Source organism: Otolemur garnettii, unplaced genomic scaffold (assembly GCF_000181295.1).
Source record: "Otolemur garnettii isolate 467f Iridium unplaced genomic scaffold, OtoGar3 scaffold00029, whole genome shotgun sequence".
NCBI lineage: Eukaryota > Metazoa > Chordata > Mammalia > Primates > Galagidae > Otolemur > Otolemur garnettii.
The window spans coordinates 13,384,777-13,405,939 of NW_003852424.1; the positions used below are offsets into that span (position 1 = coordinate 13,384,777).

Here is a 21,163-nt window from a genome sequence, read left to right on the forward strand (position 1 = left end):
ATCACAGCTCACAGCAACCTCCAACTCCTGGGCTCAAGCAAGTCTCCTGCCTCTGCCTCCCAAGTAGCTGGGACCACAGGCACCCGCCACAACACCTGGCTATTTTTTGGTTGCAGCCATCATTGTTGTTTGGCAGGCCCAGGCTAGATTCAAGCCCATCACCTTAGGTGTATGTGGCTGGTGCCTTAGCCACTTGAGCCACAGGCACTGAGCCTTGGCTATTTTTTTATTGCAGTTTGGCTGGGGCCGGGTTTGAATTAGCCATCCTCGGTATGTGGGGCCGGCACCCTACTCACTGAGCCACAGGTGCCGCTGAAAGCTTTTTATTTTTTATTTTATTTTTTCACCTGGCTATTTTTTGGTTGTAGTTGTCGTTTGGCAGGCTCGGCGTGGGCTTGAACCTGCCACCTTTAGTGTGTGTGGCTGGCGCCCTAGCCGTTGAGCTACAGGTGCCGAGCTTAGAGCTTTTTCATCATCCCAGAAAGGAAGCCCCATTCCCATAAGCAGTCACTCCCCATCCCCTCACCCAGCCCTTAGTGACCATGAATCCACTTCCTGTCTCTGTAAATTTGCCTGTTCTGGACATTTCACATAAATGGAATCACACATTATATGTCCTTCTGTGTCTGCTCTCACTGAGCGTGATGTCCTCAAGGTCCATCCACATTGTAGCCTGTGTCAGAGCTTCCTTCCTTTTCATGGCTGAGGAATATTCCATTGTGTGGTGTTTACTCATACTCATACATGGATGGACACTTGAGTTGTTTTACATGTTAAATTGTATAGCCCTCCTACCCCACCCCGCCAAGGTAGTTGAAGCCTGTGTTCTCTTCAATGTGAAGAGTCTAGGTTCTGTTTTAGATAAATGTAAATTGTGACAATGAGTTTCTTTAGAAAGAAAAAAAGGAAGTGATGACAGGGCAGGTGGCCCAGGGAGATGGCAGGCGTATGATAGGCAAGGGCTGAGGTTAGAGGAACCTTTGGATGAGGGCTTCCTCTGAAGATGAAATGACCCTAAATGACTTGCTTGCTGGACTAGCAAACATTTATTGAGTTCTGCTGTGTACTAGGTGATGGAGGCATGGCAGGGACAAAAAAAAGCTCAGTGCTGTCACCATGGGAAAACAAGATAAAAAGAGACACAATAAGGGTATTTCATGGCAATGAGGGCAGGGGGCTGCTTGGGGGCACCAGGGATGACAATTAGGGAGGTCAGAAAAGGCCTAAATGAGGAGGTGCCATCTGGAGTGAGGCCTGGGTAGTGAGGCTGTGAACATCTGAGAGAGGGGGCTCTAAGAGGGGCACAGCTGGTGTAAAGGCCCTGGGGTAGAACCACAGTGGAATGTTTTGAGAGTGTGGCTAGAGTGGAGCCTAGGGTAGAGAGGAGCTATGAGGTCTTTGGGCTGGCCTCTGTAGATGGATTTGCCAGAAAAGGCCCCCAAGTCATGCCCCACTGGCCGCCTCCTGTGAGGGCCCAGGGCAGGGTCCAGCTCCTCCCCAGCCCCAGGTTAATAGGCAACAGGTTTGTTCCTCTGGGTCTGTGACCTGCCCTGACCTCCACATCCTCTACCGGGGGTGGGGTGAGGGTTGTGGTGGTGATGCTTCTCTGCATTGACCCTACTAGAATTCTCAGTGGCCCCATGTGTTGGCTACTTCACAAGTGACAGTGGTAGCTCTTTGGGCACCTGTGTGCTAACTGTAGAGAGGGTTAGGAGGAGATTCTTTCCTTTTGGGTGAGGAAGGCCCAGGAAGGTGGCTATCCTGGAGCTGATCTGAGATGGGGAGGACAGGAGCTGATGGTAGGTGAAGGAGTGAGGGCTAGGGCTAGAATATGGGCAGGCTTGGAGGAGAGCAGGGAGATGTCAAAAGGAGGGCATGGGGCTGCATGGACTTCAGCTCCTCCTGAGAATCCAGAGACTACTCTGGGAGGTAGGAAGCAGCCCAACCAGCTGGAATCGGGACACCGTCCCTCCATCTCCTGCCCAGTGGGGGAAGGGGCTGCTGGGATCCCCCTCACCCCTACCTCCCAGCCCCATGTGACTACCCCCCCCCCCCATGGCTAAGGTCACCGTCAGCTGTTTCCTTTCAATTAGCAGCAGGAATGTTCTCGGCAGCGCTGGGCTCCATGCCTGCCGGGGCAGGGACCCCTTCATTCCAGCTGGAGCTGCCTAGGTTGCAGCTGTCTGGGCGTGGGCTCTGGAAGGACAAGTGTGGACCCTCCCTCCCCAACAGACACACACCTCCCGCCTGCCCACTGGATGACCTTGGGCTGGTTGTGTAACCTCTCTGGGCCTTTCAAAAATAAACGCCCTGCAAATAAGAGGACTCTACTGGGCTCTTGTTGGGTTTGGACCATATTAGCTCATCTCTTGGAGCCGGATTATCTGATGCGCTCACAGACGGCGCCCTTGCTGAGTCCTGAGCCACCCACATCGCGACGCCAGCCCCAGAATTTGCTCCAAGCACCATAAAAATAATCGTGCGAGGACAGAACGCCTGTGTGTACTGATAGTGGGCGTCTGGGCAGAGGGCATGTCCCCCCATGAGTGTCTCTGAGCTGCTGCTCACTGCCCAGCCAAGCCAGTGAAATCCCAGATTACAGGGACACAAAGCCAGCCGGTCCCTCCCAAGCTGCCTTTTGGCAGAAACTCAGCTCCTCCTCCCAACATGTAAGATCTTTTGTGATCTGGCCTCAGCTTCTCTCCATGAGCCCCAGAAAGCGGGAGCATCTCAGCTGTCATGCCTGCCTTGCCTCCAACTGCGGGTAGACCCTGCACTGGGACTCCGACAGTAGGGTGCAGTCTGCAGCCTCTTCCCCCTTGATACCATGAAGGGGTAATAACCTCACAGCTCTGTGGGACTATCAGGAGCATGGAAGTTTAGCTGGCCCTTTCCAGACTGCTTTGCACCCAGCCTCAGTTCCCTCATGTGTGAAATGGCGCTGACTTCGGTCTGCAGGAGACAGCACTGGGGGAGAGGGGGTAGATGTTCTTATTTCATGTTTGTTTTGTTAGTGTTTTAAGGTTGTATTTTGCTTCATTTTTTGGATTTGTGAAGTTGAACGTTATCTTGGCTTGACCTTGGCTACCTGGTGCCAAGGCTGGTTGGAGCCCCTTCCTAGATAGAAGCCCTTTCCTGGGGCGAACTCCCCTTTGAAGCCAAACCAGGAAGTTCCTTCCCATCCCCAGTGGCGGGGGTGAGCTAAAAACCCTTACCTCTCCCAGCCCCGCCTTCTCTGGGCAGCCCCTGAGGCCCGAGGCGGGGGATGCACAGTTTTGGCCCCGCCCCTTTGAGCCTGGCCTTGATGTTGCCATGGGGACGGTGCTGTTGCCAGGGCGACCGCCTCCCGCGGGCCCCCGCCATCCATCACCCTGGCGGCAGCACTCCAAGCGGTGGGGCAGCTTGGCACCCCCAGGCCTGGGGAGGGGCAAAAGGGGTGCATACACCCAGTGTCCCTTCCATCTGTGACAGGGACATGGGTGAAGAGGGATGGGAATTCTCTTCCTGGGACTCGAGGGGCACATTGTTTCCTGCCTGACCTTCCCTTGCCCTGGCTCAGGTCAGCAGTGACAGGACTGCGTAAGTGAAGACACTGCCTGCCTTGTCTCCAGCCTGGCCAGCCAGCCACACAGCAGTCCCTGTGTCCACCCAGGATGGCCACCTGCCCACTGAAGTGGGGCTGGGCACTGTGCCCTGGGGTCTGGGCTGCTAGGTTGACTATACACCCCAGTTCTACTTCCTGGGTCGTTCTCTGGTGTCCACATTCAAGCTGGGAACCCAGGGACTGTGATGGGACCAGAGTTGGGTTGGTGTTTGAGTCTACTCTGCCATGACCTCATGTTGCCCTCTTTATTTTTTTTATTTTTTTTTTTTTTTTTGAGACAGAGCCTCAAGCTGTCCCCCTGGGTAGAGTGCCGTGGCATTACAGCTCACAGCAACCTCCAACTCCTGGGCTCAAGCGAGTCTCCTGCCTCCGCTTCCCAAGCAGCTGGGACCACAGGCGCCCGCCACAACGCATTGGCTATTTTTTGGTTGCAGCCGTCATTGTTGTTTGGCGGGTCCGGGCTGGGGATTCGAACCCGCCACCTTAGGTGTACGTGGCTGGCGCCTTAGCCGGTTGAGCTATAGGCACCGAGCCATGTTGCCCTCTTTAGACCTGGTTTCCAGCCATAGGCAGTGCCTGGCAGGCAGGGGAAACTGCAAGTGCAAAGGCCCTGAGTTGGGAATGGGCTTGTTGCTCAGCTAGCAAGTCCTGGCAACTGGAACAGAGTGAGTGGGTGGGCAGGGGAGACTGAAGGGGTGAGGGCAGGGATGTGAATGGGCTGACACTATTGTTCTTTCAAGGGCTGACAGGAGCCAGAGACACTTTGAAGCATGAGCATGACAGGGTCTGATTCTCATTTTGAGAGGCTGCCTCTGGTTGTGTGGTAGACAGGGGAGTTGGCGGGGGCGGGGGCAGAGAGGTAGCAGGGGACACTAGGCTAGGGGGATGTATGGTTGGTAGAAAGTGAGGGTCTGAGCCTCATGGGGAGGCGTAACAGAGGGGACCCTGTGTGCTTCACACAGTGCAAGAGGGCAGACCAAGAACTCTAGCTGATCTGGCCATTCAAGAAGGGCTCCTGGGCTCGGCGCCTGCGGCTCAAGCGGCTAAGGCGCCAGCCACATATACCTAAGGTAGCAGGTTTGAATCCAGCCTGGACCCACAAAACAACAATGACGGCTGCAACCAAAAAATAGCCGGGCGTTATGGCGAGCACCTGTGGTCCCAGCTACTTGGGAGGCTGAGGCAGGAGACTCGCTTGAGCCTAGGAGTTGGAGGTTGCTGTGAGCTGTGAAGCCACGGCACTCTACCCAGGGGGATAGCTTGAGGCTGTCTCAAAAAAAAAAAAAGAAGGGCTCCTAAGCCAGGCTGGATCAAGCCTTTCCCGAACTCTACCCAGCTGAACCCAGCCTTCCTGTAGAGGGAGAAGGGGAAGCTGCAGAGGATATAACCAGTGCTCCTGGGCCCCTAGGAGGCAAAGAAATGTGTAGGTGACACCTGCCAGGAAGGGAGTACTGGATAGGGTCACCTTTTGAGGCCTGAGAGTTGGACACTTCACAGGTCTTAGCAATGCTGGGAAACTGAAACCAAGTAGGGGAGGCAGGCAGGCAGTGTGAGCTCCAGGGTAAGTCTTGACCTGGGAACAACCTCTAAGGGTGGGGCATGGGGCAAAGCCAACATGCTGTGCAGTTTTGGGTGTCTCTTTTCATCATGAACCACAAGTGTAGGAGCAGTGAGAGGAGGGTCTGGAGCTGGAGCAGTCTGTGCCTCTGTTTTTATGTGGATGGGGGAAACTGAGGTCCAGTGGGGAGCCAGGGCTGCAAGTGGCTCCAGGCCCTGACACCAGACTAAGGTGTATTGGTAGTGGCAGTGGAACCAAAGGATGGACTGTAATTTCAGTCTCTATGAAGATAAGGGGTTGGGAGAACCTGGCTCCCATGCTTACACCCCCTTGTTCTTGCCAGGCCCTGCCCCTTAAGACTGGGCCCCCCCACCCGCCTGGTGCTGCCCAGAGTGGGCAGCCAGCCCTGGGACTACTCAGGATTTGGAGTAGACAACTCAGAAACTCCCTTCCTGAATTCAGGACTCCTTCTCCTTCTCCTCTTCCTCCTCCTCACCCTCCTCTGCTGCGTGTGCGCACGCCTGCACATTCCTCTCCCTGCCTGGTGTTGCTGCAACCCCTGGGAGCCTGAGGGTATCATTATGTTCATTGCAGGGAAAGTGAAGGCTCAAGCTCAGCCTTGGTGCAGGTCCTCATTGGTCCCTGCATTTTACTAAGTTCCTACTGCATGCAGCTTTTGGGGACCCTACAGGAGACCAAGAGCAGGATAGGGGTTCTGCTGGTCTTTCAGTACTCTGCACATACTGTCCAAACTTAACCCTAACCCCCGTTCTGCCAGATGGGGGTTAGGATTAGGTTTGGACAGTATGGGCAGGGTCCTGGAAGAAAGGTTAAGGAAGCACACAGGCTGGGTTCTATCCTGAGCAGTGACTACACAGCTCATGCTTGGCAGGGCTCAGGGGAATGTACAGGCCAGGGTGTGGGGCAGAGATAACACACTCTCCAGTATCCTGGGCTTCTGCCCACCCCACAGAGGGCCTGTAACCTTGGCAAACATGAAGCTGTTTCTTCAGGTGCATCTGGTAACACTGATGTTTATTAATTACCTGATGCATGCCAGTTCTGGAGATTAAGGCTAAAACCTCACTGGGAGGGCTCTCCAAAGACATTGCTTGGATGAGAGCAAAAGTCTAGGGTTGAATCCTGACTTTGCTTCTTTGCTGTCTGTCCTTGGAAGGCTCACCTCCCTCTCTCCACCTTTGAGCTCTTGGGAGACTCCAGCAGAGGCTGGTGTGAGATGCACTGAAGCACATATAAGCCCAGGATTGGGTGGCTGGGCTGGTGGATCTCACATCCTCTATGTGCCTCTCCTTGAGCTACAGAATAGGTCTTAGTAGGCAGGAGGGTACAGAGAGAGCTGTCCTGATCAGTCTAATGGTGTTAGCCAGGAGGTGAACACCCTTCTTCCTGAAACATCCTTCTCTGGCCTTTGGTTTTTTTGTTTTTTGTTTTGTTTTCTTTTTTGTAGAAAAAGAGTACTGAAAGACTACTTTATGGCCCTCAGTAGAGTGCCATGGTGTCACACAGCTCAAAGCAACCTCCAACTCCTGGGCATAGGCGATTCCCTTGCCTCAGCGTCCCAAGTAGCTGGGACTACAGGCGCCCTACACAATGCCGTGGAGCAGCAGTTTTATTTTTTGTTGCAGTTTGGCCAGGGCCAGGTTTGAACCCACCACCTTCGGTATATGGGGCGGCACCCTACTCCTTTGAGCCACAGGTGCTGCCCCCAGTTGTTTTTGTTGTTGTTATTGTTGTTTGTTTGTTTGTTTGTTTGTTTGTTTTTTGAGACAGAGCTTCAAGCTGTCCCCCTGGGTAGAGTGCTGTGGCATCTCAGCTCACAGCAACCTCCAACTCCTGGGCTCAAGCGAGTTTTCTGACTCTGCCTCCCAAGTAGCTGGGACCACAGGCGCCTGCCACAATGCCCGGCTATGTTTTGGTTGCAGCCGTCATTGTTGTTTGGCGGGCCCGGGCTGGAATCGAACCTGCCACCTTGGGTGTACGTGGCTGGCGCCTTAGCCACTTGAGCCACAGGCACTGAGCCTGTTTGTTTATTTTTGAGACAGAGTCTCACTCAGTGGTCCTGGGGTTGAGTGCCATGGTGTTATAGTTCACAGCAACCTCAAACTCTGGAGATTGAGCAATCCTCTTGCTTTAGCCTCCTGAATAGCTGGAAACTGGGACTACAGGCGCAGGGCACAATGCCCAGCTAGTTTTACTATTTTTAGTAGAGATGGGATCTCGCTTTGCTCAGGCTGGTCTGAAACTCCTGAGCTCAGGCAATCCGCCTACCTCTGCTTCCCAGAGTTCTAGAATTACTGGTGTGAGCCACCATGCCCAGCCCCCTCTCTGGCCTTTGATGCCTGGAGAACTCCTATGCATACTTTATGGCTCAGCCTAGATGCCCCTTCTCCCTAAACCCTTCCTGGTTGCTACCCAGAGCCTCTCCTCTGTTATGGCTCCTTCAGTCCTTGAGAGGGCAAGGCAGGGCAGGGTCCTACTTTTCAGAAAGTAAACAGGCTGAGAGGTATAATAGCTTTCCCATGGTCATCTAGATGGGAAGAGACAAGGTTGAGACTCAAACCTTGTCCTGCTGAAAGCAGGGGAGGGTAGACCAAGGCTGATCTTCTCTCCCTCCCCCAGGGTCCTGGCGGCAGAGACCACATCCCAGCAGGAGCGGCTCCAGGCTATTGCGGTGAGTTCTTCCTGCCCTTGGACAGGACAACCTCTGGGGTTTCAGGGGCCCTCCTTACCAGGCCTGGGACCCAAAACTAAGGGGTGGTAAGGGGAGAGGTATTTGCTTTGGAAGTTAGAGTCCCACTAACACTTCTACACAGAATGAAAATAAATATGGAGACCCCCTGACTCCTGAGTCCCTTAGACCACTGGCCCTCCCTCTACCTTTTGGGTAGGTGAGGAAACTGAAGTTTCCTCATCATGGAAAGGAAATAGGGCTCGGTGCCTGTGGCTCAAGTGGCTAAGGAGCCAGCCACATATACCTAAGGTGGCAGGTTTGAATCCAGCCTGGGCCTGCCAAACAACAATGATGGCTGCAACCAAAAAAAAAGGCGCTGTGGTGGGCGCCTGTGGTCCCAGCTACTTGGGAGGCGGAGGCAGGAGACTTGCTTGAGCCCAGGAGTTGGAGGTTGCTGTGAGCTATGCTATGGCACTCTACCCAGGGGGACAGCTTGAGGCTCTATCTCAAAAAAAAAAAAAAAAGGAAATAGGTTTTGGTGGTGGAGATGTGCTTAGGGTTATCTGCCCTCTCCTAGAAGCCAAGAGGCCAGAGGAGTCCACTTGGAGGAAGCAGGGTGTCCCTGGGTGGGGCTTTGGTTGGGTGTGTTGGGGTTTCTGTAGCCCCGACACCAATACCGTTCACTCCCCACAGGAGAAGCGGAAGCGGCAGGCAGAGATTGAGAACAAGCGCCGACAGCTGGAAGATGACAGGAGGCAGCTGCAGCACCTGAAGGTAGGGGTCGGGGGAGATGGGTGGCAGCTCCAGAGGGTGGCAGTGGCGTGGAGGAACTCCTGGGCCAACCCTGACCTGGACCCATGCCACCCTAGTCCAAGGCCCTGCGGGAACGCTGGCTGCTGGAGGGAACACCATCCTCAGCCTCGGAGGGGGATGAGGACCTAAGGAGGCAGATGCAGGAGGACCAGCAGAAGGCGCAGCTCCTGGAGGGGTCCATATCCAGGTGGGTGGTGCCCAGGCTTCACTCTGCTGGGTCTGAGAACTTAGCATCGCCCCTTTGTCCCCTGACACCTTACTGTGAGCAGATGTGTGAGGGACGTGGACTCAGGGCAGCTCCAGAGTCCCTGAGGATGGGAGTTGCCGGCACAGAGCTCCCCTAGGGCTTCCTGGAGCCAGCCCAGCTGGCAAGGCAGTGTGTCCATAACTTGTTCAGTGCTAACAGAGGCCACAGAGGCAGCTGGGCCTGCAGGAAGCCCAGGGGAGGGGCAGGATGGGGAAAGTGGTTATCCCTGTGGGGCTGGTGGGACACAGGCCTGAAGTTTCCGGCAGGCAGGAGTCCCAGGCTCAGCTAAGGGCAGCAGGTCAGGCCAAAGGGAAGTGACGACCAGACTTCCAAGTGCCTGCTTTGGCCTCAGAGGAGGCCGAGGAGGCGGAGGCCTGCTCAGGTCACATGGCATGCTGGCTCTGACAGTGAAGGCCTATAAGCCTGTCCTGGCCACCCTTGGATGCTGTCTCAGCCCCAATGGAGTCCCTACCCCTACTCCGTCCTTTGGATGCATCGAGCTGGATGCTGGATTTTTCTCCCTGGGTAGGAGGTGCTTAAAGGCATGGATGAGTGGGGGAGGTTCTGGTGGGACCTTGGGGTGAACTGAGTGCTTCAACCTCTGTGAGCCTCAGTTTCCCCATGTATGAATGGGGGAGGCAAGAATTCCAGCAAATATTAAGCCCTGTCTGTGTGCCTGGCCCTGGAGCAGGGCAGGTCTGCCAATGGGGCTTGGGCAAGTAGCTTCCTTCTATCCATTCCTGCTGGGGCAGCAGGCTCAGGCACCTCAGTGGTGGGGGTAAGGGGCCCAAATTCAGCTGCCTGTGCTTTTGGGGCCTGGGCTTCCTTCCTCCCTGGGGCAGTGGCTTCTTGGTGCTGACACTGAGCTGGTTTGGGGCTCTACTGCTCTCATTTTGCCTGCTCAGGGTTTCCACCCAGTCTGCCCTTTCCTGAGTGGGGGAGGGCTGGCATCCAGCTCTGAGTCCAGCCTGCCAACCTGGGCCCACCTTTAGTGCTCCAGCCCTTGCCAAAGCCAGTGCCTGGGATTTAATATCCCAGTTTTGTTTTTGCTGGATCTCTTTGTACCGTTATCTTCTACTACTTGGAAAATGACACGGTTTTTCCAGTTTCCTTGGAGAGATAACATTTCCTGTTAAAATATATGAATTTCAGTGGAAAATAAAGGAGAGCTCATTTGAGACAAATTGTGAAGTAAACAGCACAGGTGGGCCACAGAGGTATGGTTGAATCTGGCTCTGCTGTGGGCAGGCTATGTGACTTCTCCACTCGGTGCCCCCTCGGCCCCCACCATGAGAGTGTATGATGAGTATACAGGGGTGCTGGAAAACATTCAATTCTGGGAGTTGTCACAGAACCATAGAAAGAACCCAGAGCAGTTCTGGGAACATAGAAGTGCCTAGTGTGGGTTCTCAGCACACATGCACACCTCCCCCCTAGGCTGGAGAAAGAAATTGAGGTGCTGGAGAGTGGAGACACCGTCCCTGCTGTAGTGAAGGAGAACTCGACAGCCCCGAGCCCAGCCCGGGCCCTGGCCCCCAGCCCGGCCAGGGAAGAGCCCAAGGCAGAAGTGGTATTGAACTCCCAGCAGGTAAGGTGATAGGAATGGCTCCTGGGGTGCCTGCACCTGCTGGCCACAGAGGGCGGCCTTGCCCCTTCCATGTCAGCACAGCTGAGGGGGATCAGCACAAACTAGAGCTATAGCTTGGATTTGAATCTCAACTTGGCCACTTCCCAGCTGTATGATCTGGGACCAGTTGCTTTGCCTCTCTGGGCTGTTGCTGTAGGATGGGGCAGCAGTCAGTGAATTAATGGACAATAAGGTCTTTACACAAGACCTGACACCAAGGGAGATTTCAACAGATGCCACCTACTCATCAATTCTGTTGTTATTTTAATAGAGCATGAGCACATGTATCTCATTGTCTAATTCTCCTGACAGCCCTTTTCAGCTGTGAATGGTGTCCTCATTTGATGGACATGAAAAGCCTACCAGTGGTTCTCAACCTTCCTAATGCCTCGACCCTTTAATACAGTTCCTCATGTTGTGGTGACCCCCAGCCATAAAATTATTTTCGTTGCTACTTCATAACTGTAATTTTACTAATGTTATGAATCAATGTAAATATCTGATATGCAGGATGGTCTTAGGGGACGCCTGTGAAAGGGTCATTCGACCCCCAAAGGGGTTGCGACCCACAGGTTGAGAACCACTGGCCTAGGCCCAGGGTGGTTGAGAGACTGGCTTAAGGCAACACAGCTAAGTGGTCTCTATAGAACTTACCCATTGATTCTGGGATCTGATATCTGTACCAGGCTGTGTTAAATCAGACCTCAGGCCAGGTGTGGTGGCTCACACCTATAATCCCAGCACTTTGGGAGGCTGAGTTAGGAGGATCGCTTAAGGCCAGGAGGTTGAGGCTACAGTGAGCTATGACTACACCCCTGTACTCCAGCTTGGGCCACAGAGCAAGACCCTGTCTTTACAAAAATACCAGTCCTTGTAACTCTGGACTCTAAGCTTGTGGCTACCGAAGTGTGTTAATGCAAATTCAGAAGTGTCCCAAACACATTTGTTGTCTTTGGGGCTCAAGGGCCTGTGAGACATGCCTTCCCTCTCCCAACCCCATTGTGATGGGAGGGACATTGCTGGCATCTGGAAGCAATGTGTCCTCTTCTAGCCTGCTCCTCTGATGTTGGTCTGGACCTCTGCTGATCCCTGCCCACACTGCTTGCCAAGGCCTGATTTGGTGGAGACTAGAAGGATTAGACCCAGCTCTGGCCTCACTGAGCTCCTACAGGGTGTGCAGCTGGACATGTATCAGTCAGTCACACAGGGAAGGTGGTTAAGCCTATGACGGGAGAACACAAGACACTGTAGTGCCTGACTCATAGGAGGCCTCCACAGGTTTCCTAGAGGATTTGGGTTTTGAAGGTTGAGTAGGAGTTCTCCTACATTTACAGAATGTAAATTGGTACATTTGCTGAATGTAACTTGGCCATGGACTATGTGCTGGCATGGGAGATACAGTAGTACACATACATGGTCCCTGCCCTCATGATGTGCACATCTTGGGTGCGAGACAGGCCCTGAGTGAATGAATAACACAGTAACTTCAGGAAACAATGAGAGTCCAAGGACACAGCCCAGTCACATGGTAGGAGAAGGGGTAGATGGTCAGGGGGGCTAGTGAAGAGCCAGCCTAGCCCAGATCTGGGGAGGAGGCTTCCACATGGAGAGAACATCACACATGAAGACCCTATGGCAGGAATGCATTTGAGAAATAGCAAGGTGGCTCAGTGCCTGTGGCTCAAGTGGCTAAGGCACCAGCCACATACACCTAAGGTGGTGGGTTTGAATCCAGCCCAGGCCCGCCAAACAACAATGATGGCTGCAATCAAAAAATAGCTAGGCATTGTGGCAGGCGCCTGTGGTCCCAGCTACTTGGGAGGCTGAGGCAGGAGACTTGCTTGAGCCCAGGAGTTGGAGGTTGCTATGAGCTGTGATGCAATGGCACTCTACCCAGAGGGACAGCTTGAGGCTCTGTCTCAAAAAAAAAGAAAAAGAGAAATAGCTAGGTGGCCTGGGAGGCTGGGCAGAGGTAGGGGAGAGAGGAAGGGGAGAATTGTAGGGAGGGGACCAACCACCCAGGGCCAAATTGGGTTAGACAAGAGACAGCACCTAGGAGGAGACTGGCTGGATTCAGGGTCACCTGCCAGCCCTGCTGCAGAAAGGTGTATGGGAGGAGGAAAAGAAATTGAAGATGACCACTAAGTTTCTGTCTTAAACCCCAAGAGAGGAGGGGAACCACGTACATCTGGCATCACCCACTGTGCCAGACTCTTCCCAAGTTCCTGACCTCATAGGTGGGGACTCTGGTCAGTGGGAGTCTGGCGGAGCACCAGCACCCCTGATACCTCTCTTTCTTTCTTGCAGACCCCGGTGGGCACACCCAAAGGTAGGGCTTCTGGAAGGGATATGTGGGGTCTTGGCGCCCTCTGGTGGCCTGAATGGGATGGTAGGGTGGGGAGGGCACCCAAAGAGTAACTGTTGTTACTAATAAATAACAATAATAGCAACAATGATTCATTGTTGTTATTACTCTTCTTGACCCCTGGGTTTGGGCCTGGGTCATGCCAGCATTCTTCATTATCATACACACTTGCAAATATTTCACATCTCAATGACATTTAAATATATGTTCTTGCCAAGCAGTGTCTCGTACTTGTAATCCCAGCACTTGGGAGGCCAAGGTGGGTGGATTGCCTGAGCTCACAGGTTCAAGACCAGCCTGAGCCAGAGCAAGACCTCATCTCTAAAACTACCGGTAGCTGGGTGTTGTGGTGGGTGCCTGTAGTCCCAGCTACTTGAGAGGGTGAGGCAAGAGAATCGTTTAAGCCCAAGAGTTTGAGGTTGCTGTGAGCTGTGACCCCGTAGTACTCTGCTGAGGGTGACAAAGTGAGACTATCTCAAAAATAAATAAATAAATAAATATTCTTACCTGGGGTAGGGGCTCACACCTGTAATCTTAGCACTTTGGGAGGCTGAGATGACTGGATGGTTTGAGCTCAGGAGTTCAAGACCAGCCTGAGCAAGAGTGAGACCCCCTTCTCTATTAAAAAAAAATAGAGGGTAGCCATCTGTGGCTCAAAGGAGTAGGGTGCCAGCCCCATATGCCAGAGGTGGCAGGTTCAAACCCAGCCCTGGCCAAACATTGCAAAAAAAAAAAAAAAATAGAATAACTAGGCGTTGTGGTGGACACCTGTAGTCCCACGTACTTGGGAGGCTAAGGCAAGGGGTTTCCTTGAGTCCAAGAATTTGAGGTTCCTGTGAGATAGGCTGGTGCCATGGCACTCTACCCAGGATAATAAATAAATATTCTTTTCTGGAACAATAATTGTTTCCAAATATATGTATACATATATGCCAGCCTAGACAGCATAGTGGGAACACATTTCTACAAAAGTTAAAAAAAATTGGCTCAGCGCCTGTGGCTCAAGCGGCTAAGGCGCCAGCCACATACACCTAAGGTGGCGGGTTCGAATCCCCATCCCAGGCCGCCAAACAACAATGATGGCTGCAACTAAAAAATGGCCAGGTGTTGTGGCGGCGCCTGTGGTCCCAGCTACTTGGGAGGCTGAGGCAGGAGACTCACTTGAGCCCAGGAGTTGGAGGTTGCTATAAGCTGTGATGCCATGGCACTCTACCCAGGGGGATAGCTTGAGCCTCCGTCTCAAAAAAAAAAAAAAAAAAGGTTAAAAAAAATTAGTGTGGGCAGCGCCTGTGCTCAGTGGGTAGGGCACTAGCCCCATATACCGAGCGTGGCGGGTTCAAACCCTGCCCCAGCCAAACTTCAACAACAACAAAAATGGCTGGGTGCTGTGGTGGGTGCCTGTAGTCCCAGCTACTCAGGAGGCTGAGGCAAGACAATCACCTAAGCCCAGGAGTTGGAGATTGCTGTGAGCTGTGATGCCATGGCACTCTACCAAGGGTGATAAAGTGAGACTCTGTCTCTTAAAAAAAAAAAAAAATTAGCCAAGCAAGGTTGTGCATACATGCAGTCCTAATTACTCTGGAGGCTGAGGCAGGAGGATTGTTTGAGTCCAGGAAACTGCAGTGACCTATGATGATACCACTGTACTCTAGCCTGGGTGACAGAATATGACCTGTTCACACTACCCTGAGCAGGAGCAAGACCCCGTCTATAAAAATAGCCAGGCATTGTGGCTGGTGCCTGTAGTCTCAGTTACTTGGGAGGCTAAGGCAAGAGGATCACTTGAGCCCAAGAGTTTGAGGCTGCTGTGAGCTATGATGATACCATACTACTCTACTCAGGGTGAAGGAGTAAGACTGTCTCAAAGAAAAAAAAGAAGAAATTTTAAAAGATAAGAAACATATGGGCCGGGCGCAGTGGCTCATGCTTGTAATCCCAGCACTTGGGAGGCCAAAGCGGGTGGATTGCTTGAGCTCAGGAGTTCAAGCCTGGGCAAGAGCAAGACCCCATCTCTAAAAAAAATAGCCAGGCTATGTGGCAGGCACCTGTAGTTCTAGCTACTTGGGAGGCTGAGGCAAGAGAATCACTGAAGCCCAAGAATTTGAGGTTGCTATGAGCTGTGACACCACAGCACCCTACTGAAGGCGACAAAGTGAAACTATGTCTCAAAAAAAATAATGTATTCTTAGATATATACAATAGCTCTTTACATATTTTGTTAAGTCTTTCAGCATAGTAAATTTGTTAAATATAAATTATATCTTTAAAATATACTTTAAACATGTGTGTTTGCAAATCTAAAGCTCAGAATGAGCCACCCGCTGGAGTTGACAGTGGCGCCTTCAGGCCTGTTTCTGGCCTGATTCATTGTGCATTAATAATTTATAGGGAGAGTGTCTCCTTCTCTTGCTGTAGAATTAAAAATTAATAATTTACAAAAAATCTACACAGGCCTCTCAGGGATTTTGTGAAAATCATTGGGCTGAGAAATAAGAGTGGATTATGGGGCTTGGTGTGTGTTTGGGGGTCCAGGTGCATGTGTATGTGTCTGGGTGGGGCTTGGGGAGTCTGGGTGCACGTGTGTGAAAGGGTTTTCAGGTGTCTGGGGGAGGGATCATCCCTCCTCTGATCTCTCTCTCTCTCTCCACCCTCTACCTCCTGCACAGAGAAGCGAGTTTCTAACACCCCGGTGAGGACAGTTGAAGGCTCCACCATGATGAAGGCAGGTGGGTTGGCTCCCAGGCTCTGACCTCTAAATCCAGTCACCATCCAAGGCTGTATCTCAGTCTTCGAGGGATACCTGGTGAGGTGGGGGTGACACACACCCACCCTCAGCAGTGTGGTGGTGGCTGTGATTATAGAGATGGCGGCTGGACAAAGCTGGTGGCTCTGAACCTGGGCTGGGCCCTGGATACCCCCTCTGCTTTGGTGCCTTGGTCATGCACAGGCCCATGCTTCCCTGAGAAGGTGGGCCTTCACGCATGGAGGCTCTAATCTGATGCCCCTCATGCAGCTTTCATTTCACCTTAACCTCAAGGCTTGCTCCTGGCTCCTGGGTCCTGGGGAGGGGTATGTGTGTTGGGGAGGGTGCTCACGCCTGAACACACCTGAACATGCTCGCTGCAAATCCTACCTGCTCCACAGTCCTTGGGAAGCAGGATTGGCTGCCTTGGAAGAGAGAGTGCCCTGTCCCTGGAGGTAACCAAGCCAATCCTTGGGATTGCTGCTCTTCTAAGAAGCTGGGGGAAGTTGCAGTTAATGCTAAGCATCATGCAGTGCCCACAGTCAGGATTCAAGTCTCCTCTCTCTGAGTAATATGTGGTACCTTGAATTTCCCCACCAGACAGAGGGGTGGGATTGTACTTGCTGGCACAAAACAAGAGCAATAATGAAGATAAGCCATAACTGTTGTTGTTGAAGTGGAATAACAGAAAACCAAGGAAAGGATGTGAAGACAGATTCAGGGCTGGGTGGCCAGATTGTGACCATGCCATAGGGAGAGAGGGCCAGGTCTTCTCACAGTCTGTAGCAGGTTTTGCCCCAGGTGACACAAAGTGAAGGTAGCATTTCCAGGGTGAGGGTGCCTTCAGGGCCTCTGTGATAGATTGGTCCTGGCTAACACCAAGGCCGGGTGCTCCATAGGTTGCCTCAGCCAGGACTTTGTGCAGTATACAATCTTCTCAACTGTGTGAGCAGCCCTAGACATAGATGTTTGGGTATGGAGGTGTTAGGCTGTGCAGGGACATGGGATTGAATAACATTCATTCATTCAAGTGCTTATTGAGCTCCTACTTTGTGCCAGGCACGAGGATCACAGCCTGAGGAAGCCTATGCAACTAACTTATTGAGAAGTCAGCTAGGAGAGTGGGGAGCTGGAGGAAGGAAGCAATTTAAGTCAGAGGGCTCAGGGGAGGCCTAACTTAAGAGGTGGCATATAAGCAAAGACCTAAAGGAGGGAGCAAGACATCCAGATATCTGGAAGAAGGATGTTCCAGGCAGAGGGCATAGCCCATGCAAAGGCCCTGGGGCAGGACAGTGCCTGGCCTATTGGAGGCACAGTGAGACTGGAGCAGAATGAGGAGGGAGAAAAGGAAGAGAGAAGGACAGGGAGAAATTAGAACAGGTCATACAGGGCCTGGTGGAAGGACTTTTCCGCCAAGGGAGGAGGGAGGTAAGAGCCATGAAGGGCTATGGGCAGAGCAAGGATGAGCCCAACAGGTGCTCATAGGCGCCCTCTTGTGGCTTCAAGGAGAACAGACCATGGGTAGTGCTGGGAGAGCAGGGCAGGGTGAGGGTGGGGGTCTACAGATGCCCAGGCCTGTCCCAGGAGGGGGTGCAAGGGGCAAGCAGTAGGCCCTTCCGGTGTTCTGAAGATGAAGCCCCCTCCAGGTTATATGGATGGACAGGTTGTGGGCATGAGAGAGAGGGAGGGGGTGGGGAGGACAGAGCTGCTGGGATGGGAGCAGATAGGGAATGGGGTCTTCAGTGTAGTGAATGTGGGGCTCCCATGGGACTCGAATGGCAGGTGGTTGTGGGAAGAAGTCCAGGGAGAGGTCAGTGGAGATGGGTAAGTGGGTGTTGTGGGCATGTGGTAAAGATTAGAACCAAATCCTGGGTGAGGTCCCCAGCACAGAGTGGAGTCCAGGGCCCAAGCTGGAGGGCAGGAGGAGAGAACCAGGTGACCATGGGCCCCAGCACTTGGCATTGCCTCTTCCTCTTTGAGCACACCTGGGACCGCAGCTGTTAGGATTCAAGTCTTCTGTGTGGTTTTTGTGGTGATGATTTTTACAGTGCAGGAACAAGATGCTGGCCTAACAGGTAGTGACAATTGTCTGTCTTAAGTGGGAATTATTCATTCTTTGTGTTGACATAGTTGACAGAAAAGAGATGTGATGGCTAGGTGCCTGTAGCTCAGTAGTTAGGGCCTCAGCCACATAAACCAGGGCTGCTGGGTTCGAACCCGGCCAAGGCCTGCTTAACAATGACAACAACAACAAAAATAGCTGGGCATTCTGGCAGGTGCCTGTAGTCCCAGCTACTTGGGAGGCTAAGACAGGAGAATTGCTTAAGACTAAGAGTTTGGGCTCAGTGCCTATAGCTCAGTGGGTAGGGCACCAGCCATGTACACTGGAGCTGGTGGGTTTGAATCCAGCCCAGGCCTGCCAAACAACAATGACAACTGCAACCCCCTTACCCCCTAAAATAGCTGGGTGTTGTGGTGGGCACATGTAGTCCCAGCTACTTGAGAGATTGAGGCAAGAGAATTGCTTAAGCCCAAGACCTTGGGCTGTGACGCTGTGACACCATGGCATGACATAGTGAGACTCTGTCTCAAAAAAAAAAAGAAAAGGAAAGAGATGTAAGAGATGTAATGTCCAGAGGGCCAGGAGGGCAGAGATTGGGCTGGGGCTATGGGTCTATAGACATGAATTCAAATCTTATGTGTGACACTGCGTGGAATAGGGCTTCCTTCTGATTCACTGTGGGCCTCTGAGAAAGCAGGAATAATGAGGGCTTTCCAGTTGCGAAAAGAACCTGGGATAGAACCTGGACTTGAGGGACCAGAGAGTAGTGGCCAAGTGGAAGGGACAGTATGCTGAGGGTTGAGGGGCCAAGGATGGACCTTGAATGCCAAGCCAAGGAACTCAGACCAGACACTCTGGGCACTGCGGAACTGTGGAAGGTGTCAAGCTTGGGAGGGTCAGGTCAAGATGGTGCCCCTGGCATCCCTAACCTGACCCGCCCCATTGCTGCTTGGCTCTGTGCTGCTGGCTGCCCCTTTCCTAGCTTGGTGGCAGCCCGGTGGGGGGCACATGGGTGGGCGGGCTGTGGCATAACCCCATGACTCTTGTGCCAGCCATGTACTCAGTCGAGATCACTGTGGAGAAGGACAAGTTGACGGGGGAGACCCGGGTGCTGTCCAGCACCACGATGCTCCCTCGGGAGCCCCTCCCTCAGGGCATCAAAGTCTACGAAGATGAGACCAAAGGTACGAGAGCCCCTGCCCCTGCCCCTACCCCTGCCCCACCACAGCCTGAGCCAGAGGCCTGAGCACATGTGACCATGGCATGGACTTAGCTTCTGCCCTCATCCTTCTATCTGGAGCTCATGAATAATTCATTCAAGTAATTATGATTGTGATAAAGGTTATATAAAATCTCAGAAACATACAGGGGGCCAAGAGGGGATCTCACAGGGCAGGGAGAAGGACAGGACAGGTATCTTAGTGGAAATGAGGAGGAGCTCATAGGAGCACAGCAGGGGATGAGGAATAGCCACAGCACATGCAAAGGTCCTGTGGTGGGGTGGAGTTTGCTGAGGCTGGTGTGGAGTAGAGGGAGGATCATGTCCAGAGGGCCTTGGGAAGCCTTGGGATGTGGGGTTGAGCCCAGACTGCAGTGCTGAGATCTGATTTGGTTTTAAGGGCTCCTTCTGGTGGCCAAGGGGAAGCAGGGCATGGTAGATGCCCACAAGGAAGCTGGGAATTCCAGAGGAGCAGGAGAGCCTTTGACAAAAGCCCCAGAGTGTTTCTCTCATTTTTTCTTGAGAGATAATTCATGAACCATAAAATTCAGCCTTATAAAATAGATGATTTAGTAGTTTTGGTATGTTTGAAATTGTACAACCATCACCTATCTCTAATTCCAGAGCATTCCATCACCTAAAAAAGCAGCCCCATCCCCATCAGCAGTTAAGGTTAGGGCCCCCCATCCTCCGGTGACCACAAATCCACATCCCATGTCTGTGAATCTGCCTGTTCTGCCCATTAAATGGAGTCACACACTGTGTGTCCTTCTGTGTCTGGCCTCTCTCACTGAGCACAGTGTCCCAAGGTCTGTCAACAGTGCAGCCTGGGTCAGAGCCGCTTCCTTTTACATGGCTGAGTGGTGTTCCATGATGTGGGTGGACCATATTGGGTTTATCCATTTATCCTACAATGGACGCTTAGGTTGTTGTGACCCCTTTTAGCTTTGTAATGCTGTACAAGTTTTTGTGTAGGCATATATTTTTATTTTTATTGAGTGTCTACCTTGGAATGGAATTGCTGGATCATGTGGTGACTCTTGTGTTTAGCTGCTTCATGAATCTCCAAACTGTTTTCCATAGCAGCTGCACCATGTCACATTCCCATAAACAGTGGATGAGGGCCCCAGTTTCTCTACATCCTCCCCAGCACTTGCTATTGTCCATTATTATTGTTGCCATCCTAGTGGGTGTAAAGTGGTTTTGATTCCCAGAGCCCCATGTCCTTAGAGGCAGCTTGGACCTCTGGAGTGTTCAGGATGCTATTAGAGGGGTCTCATCATAGCCCAGCTTGGGGTGCTTTTGGGGTGTGGACCTGATTGAATCCTGGCTACTGCTCTCACTGTCCTGGGGCCTTGTGTTCTAGACAAGAATGACCACAAAGAGATTCATCACTGAGTCCACTTCTTTGCCTTAACGAGCCCCTGGGGATTCAGGACCTGCCAGACTGGACTCTGGTTGCTTAGCAATGGGAAGGTGATCTGTTTCCATGGCAGCCAAAGGCTCTGATGCCTATCTTGGGGCAGCGGCTAGTAAAAACACTTATCTTGCTTTTGTGACCAAGACATAGCCCACCCTCTGGGCCTCCAGCCCAAAGTCACTAGTAGGTTCTGAAGCCTGTACAGGCTTCCCCAGGGATATGGAAACAGAGCACTTTCCTCCTGGGTTAAAGCTGGGGACAGAGTCCTTGTTTGAGAGTAGGTGAGTCCCTGAAGCTACCTGTTGGGTCCCCACCACCACAACTAGTGTGGCCTGGGAAGCTGTGTTTCTAGAAGGAATGTGCAGGGCTATGATGTAAGGCTGGCATCAGACCATGGCTATGAGTCCTTCCAGAATGCTGAAATCTCATTCTTAGACAGTACAGCACAGTTCGGGAAATAACAAATCAAAGCGGGATGAGTAAATGTGGAAAAGATTGAGGGAACACATTTAACAAGATTGAGTGTGTAGGGAGAATGGGTGGAGGGAGAGTAATTGGTAGGACCACACCTATGGTGTATCTTATAAGGATACATGTGAAATTTACTAGGTGTAGAATATAAATGTCTTAACATAGTAACTAAGAAAATGCTGTGACGGCTATGTTGACCAGTTTGATGAAAACATTTCAAATTTGGGGTGGTGCCTATGGCTCAAAGGAGTAGGGCTCTGGCCCCATATGCCAGAAGTGGCAGGTTCAAAACCAGCACAGGGGCTCAGCGCCTATAGCTCAACCGGCTAAGGCGCCAGCCAC

General features: G+C 52.4%; 1 protein-coding gene across 1 annotated transcript in view; it reads left to right on the forward strand.

Moving 5' to 3' along the window:
• Positions 1-7,808: 7,808 nt before the first annotated feature.
• The window catches only part of PALM (paralemmin), a 19,613-nt gene continuing 6,258 nt past the window's right edge, over positions 7,809-21,163 (forward strand). Inside the window, exons 1-7 of the mRNA XM_023512662.1 lie at positions 7,809-7,854; positions 8,548-8,628; positions 8,724-8,854; positions 10,352-10,502; positions 12,849-12,870; positions 15,573-15,632; positions 18,764-18,895. Of these exons, the coding sequence (XP_023368430.1) occupies positions 8,805-8,854; positions 10,352-10,502; positions 12,849-12,870; positions 15,573-15,632; positions 18,764-18,895 (415 nt within the window). The 5' untranslated portion in view covers positions 7,809-7,854; positions 8,548-8,628; positions 8,724-8,804. The remainder of the gene's footprint in view (positions 7,855-8,547; positions 8,629-8,723; positions 8,855-10,351; positions 10,503-12,848; positions 12,871-15,572; positions 15,633-18,763; positions 18,896-21,163) is intronic.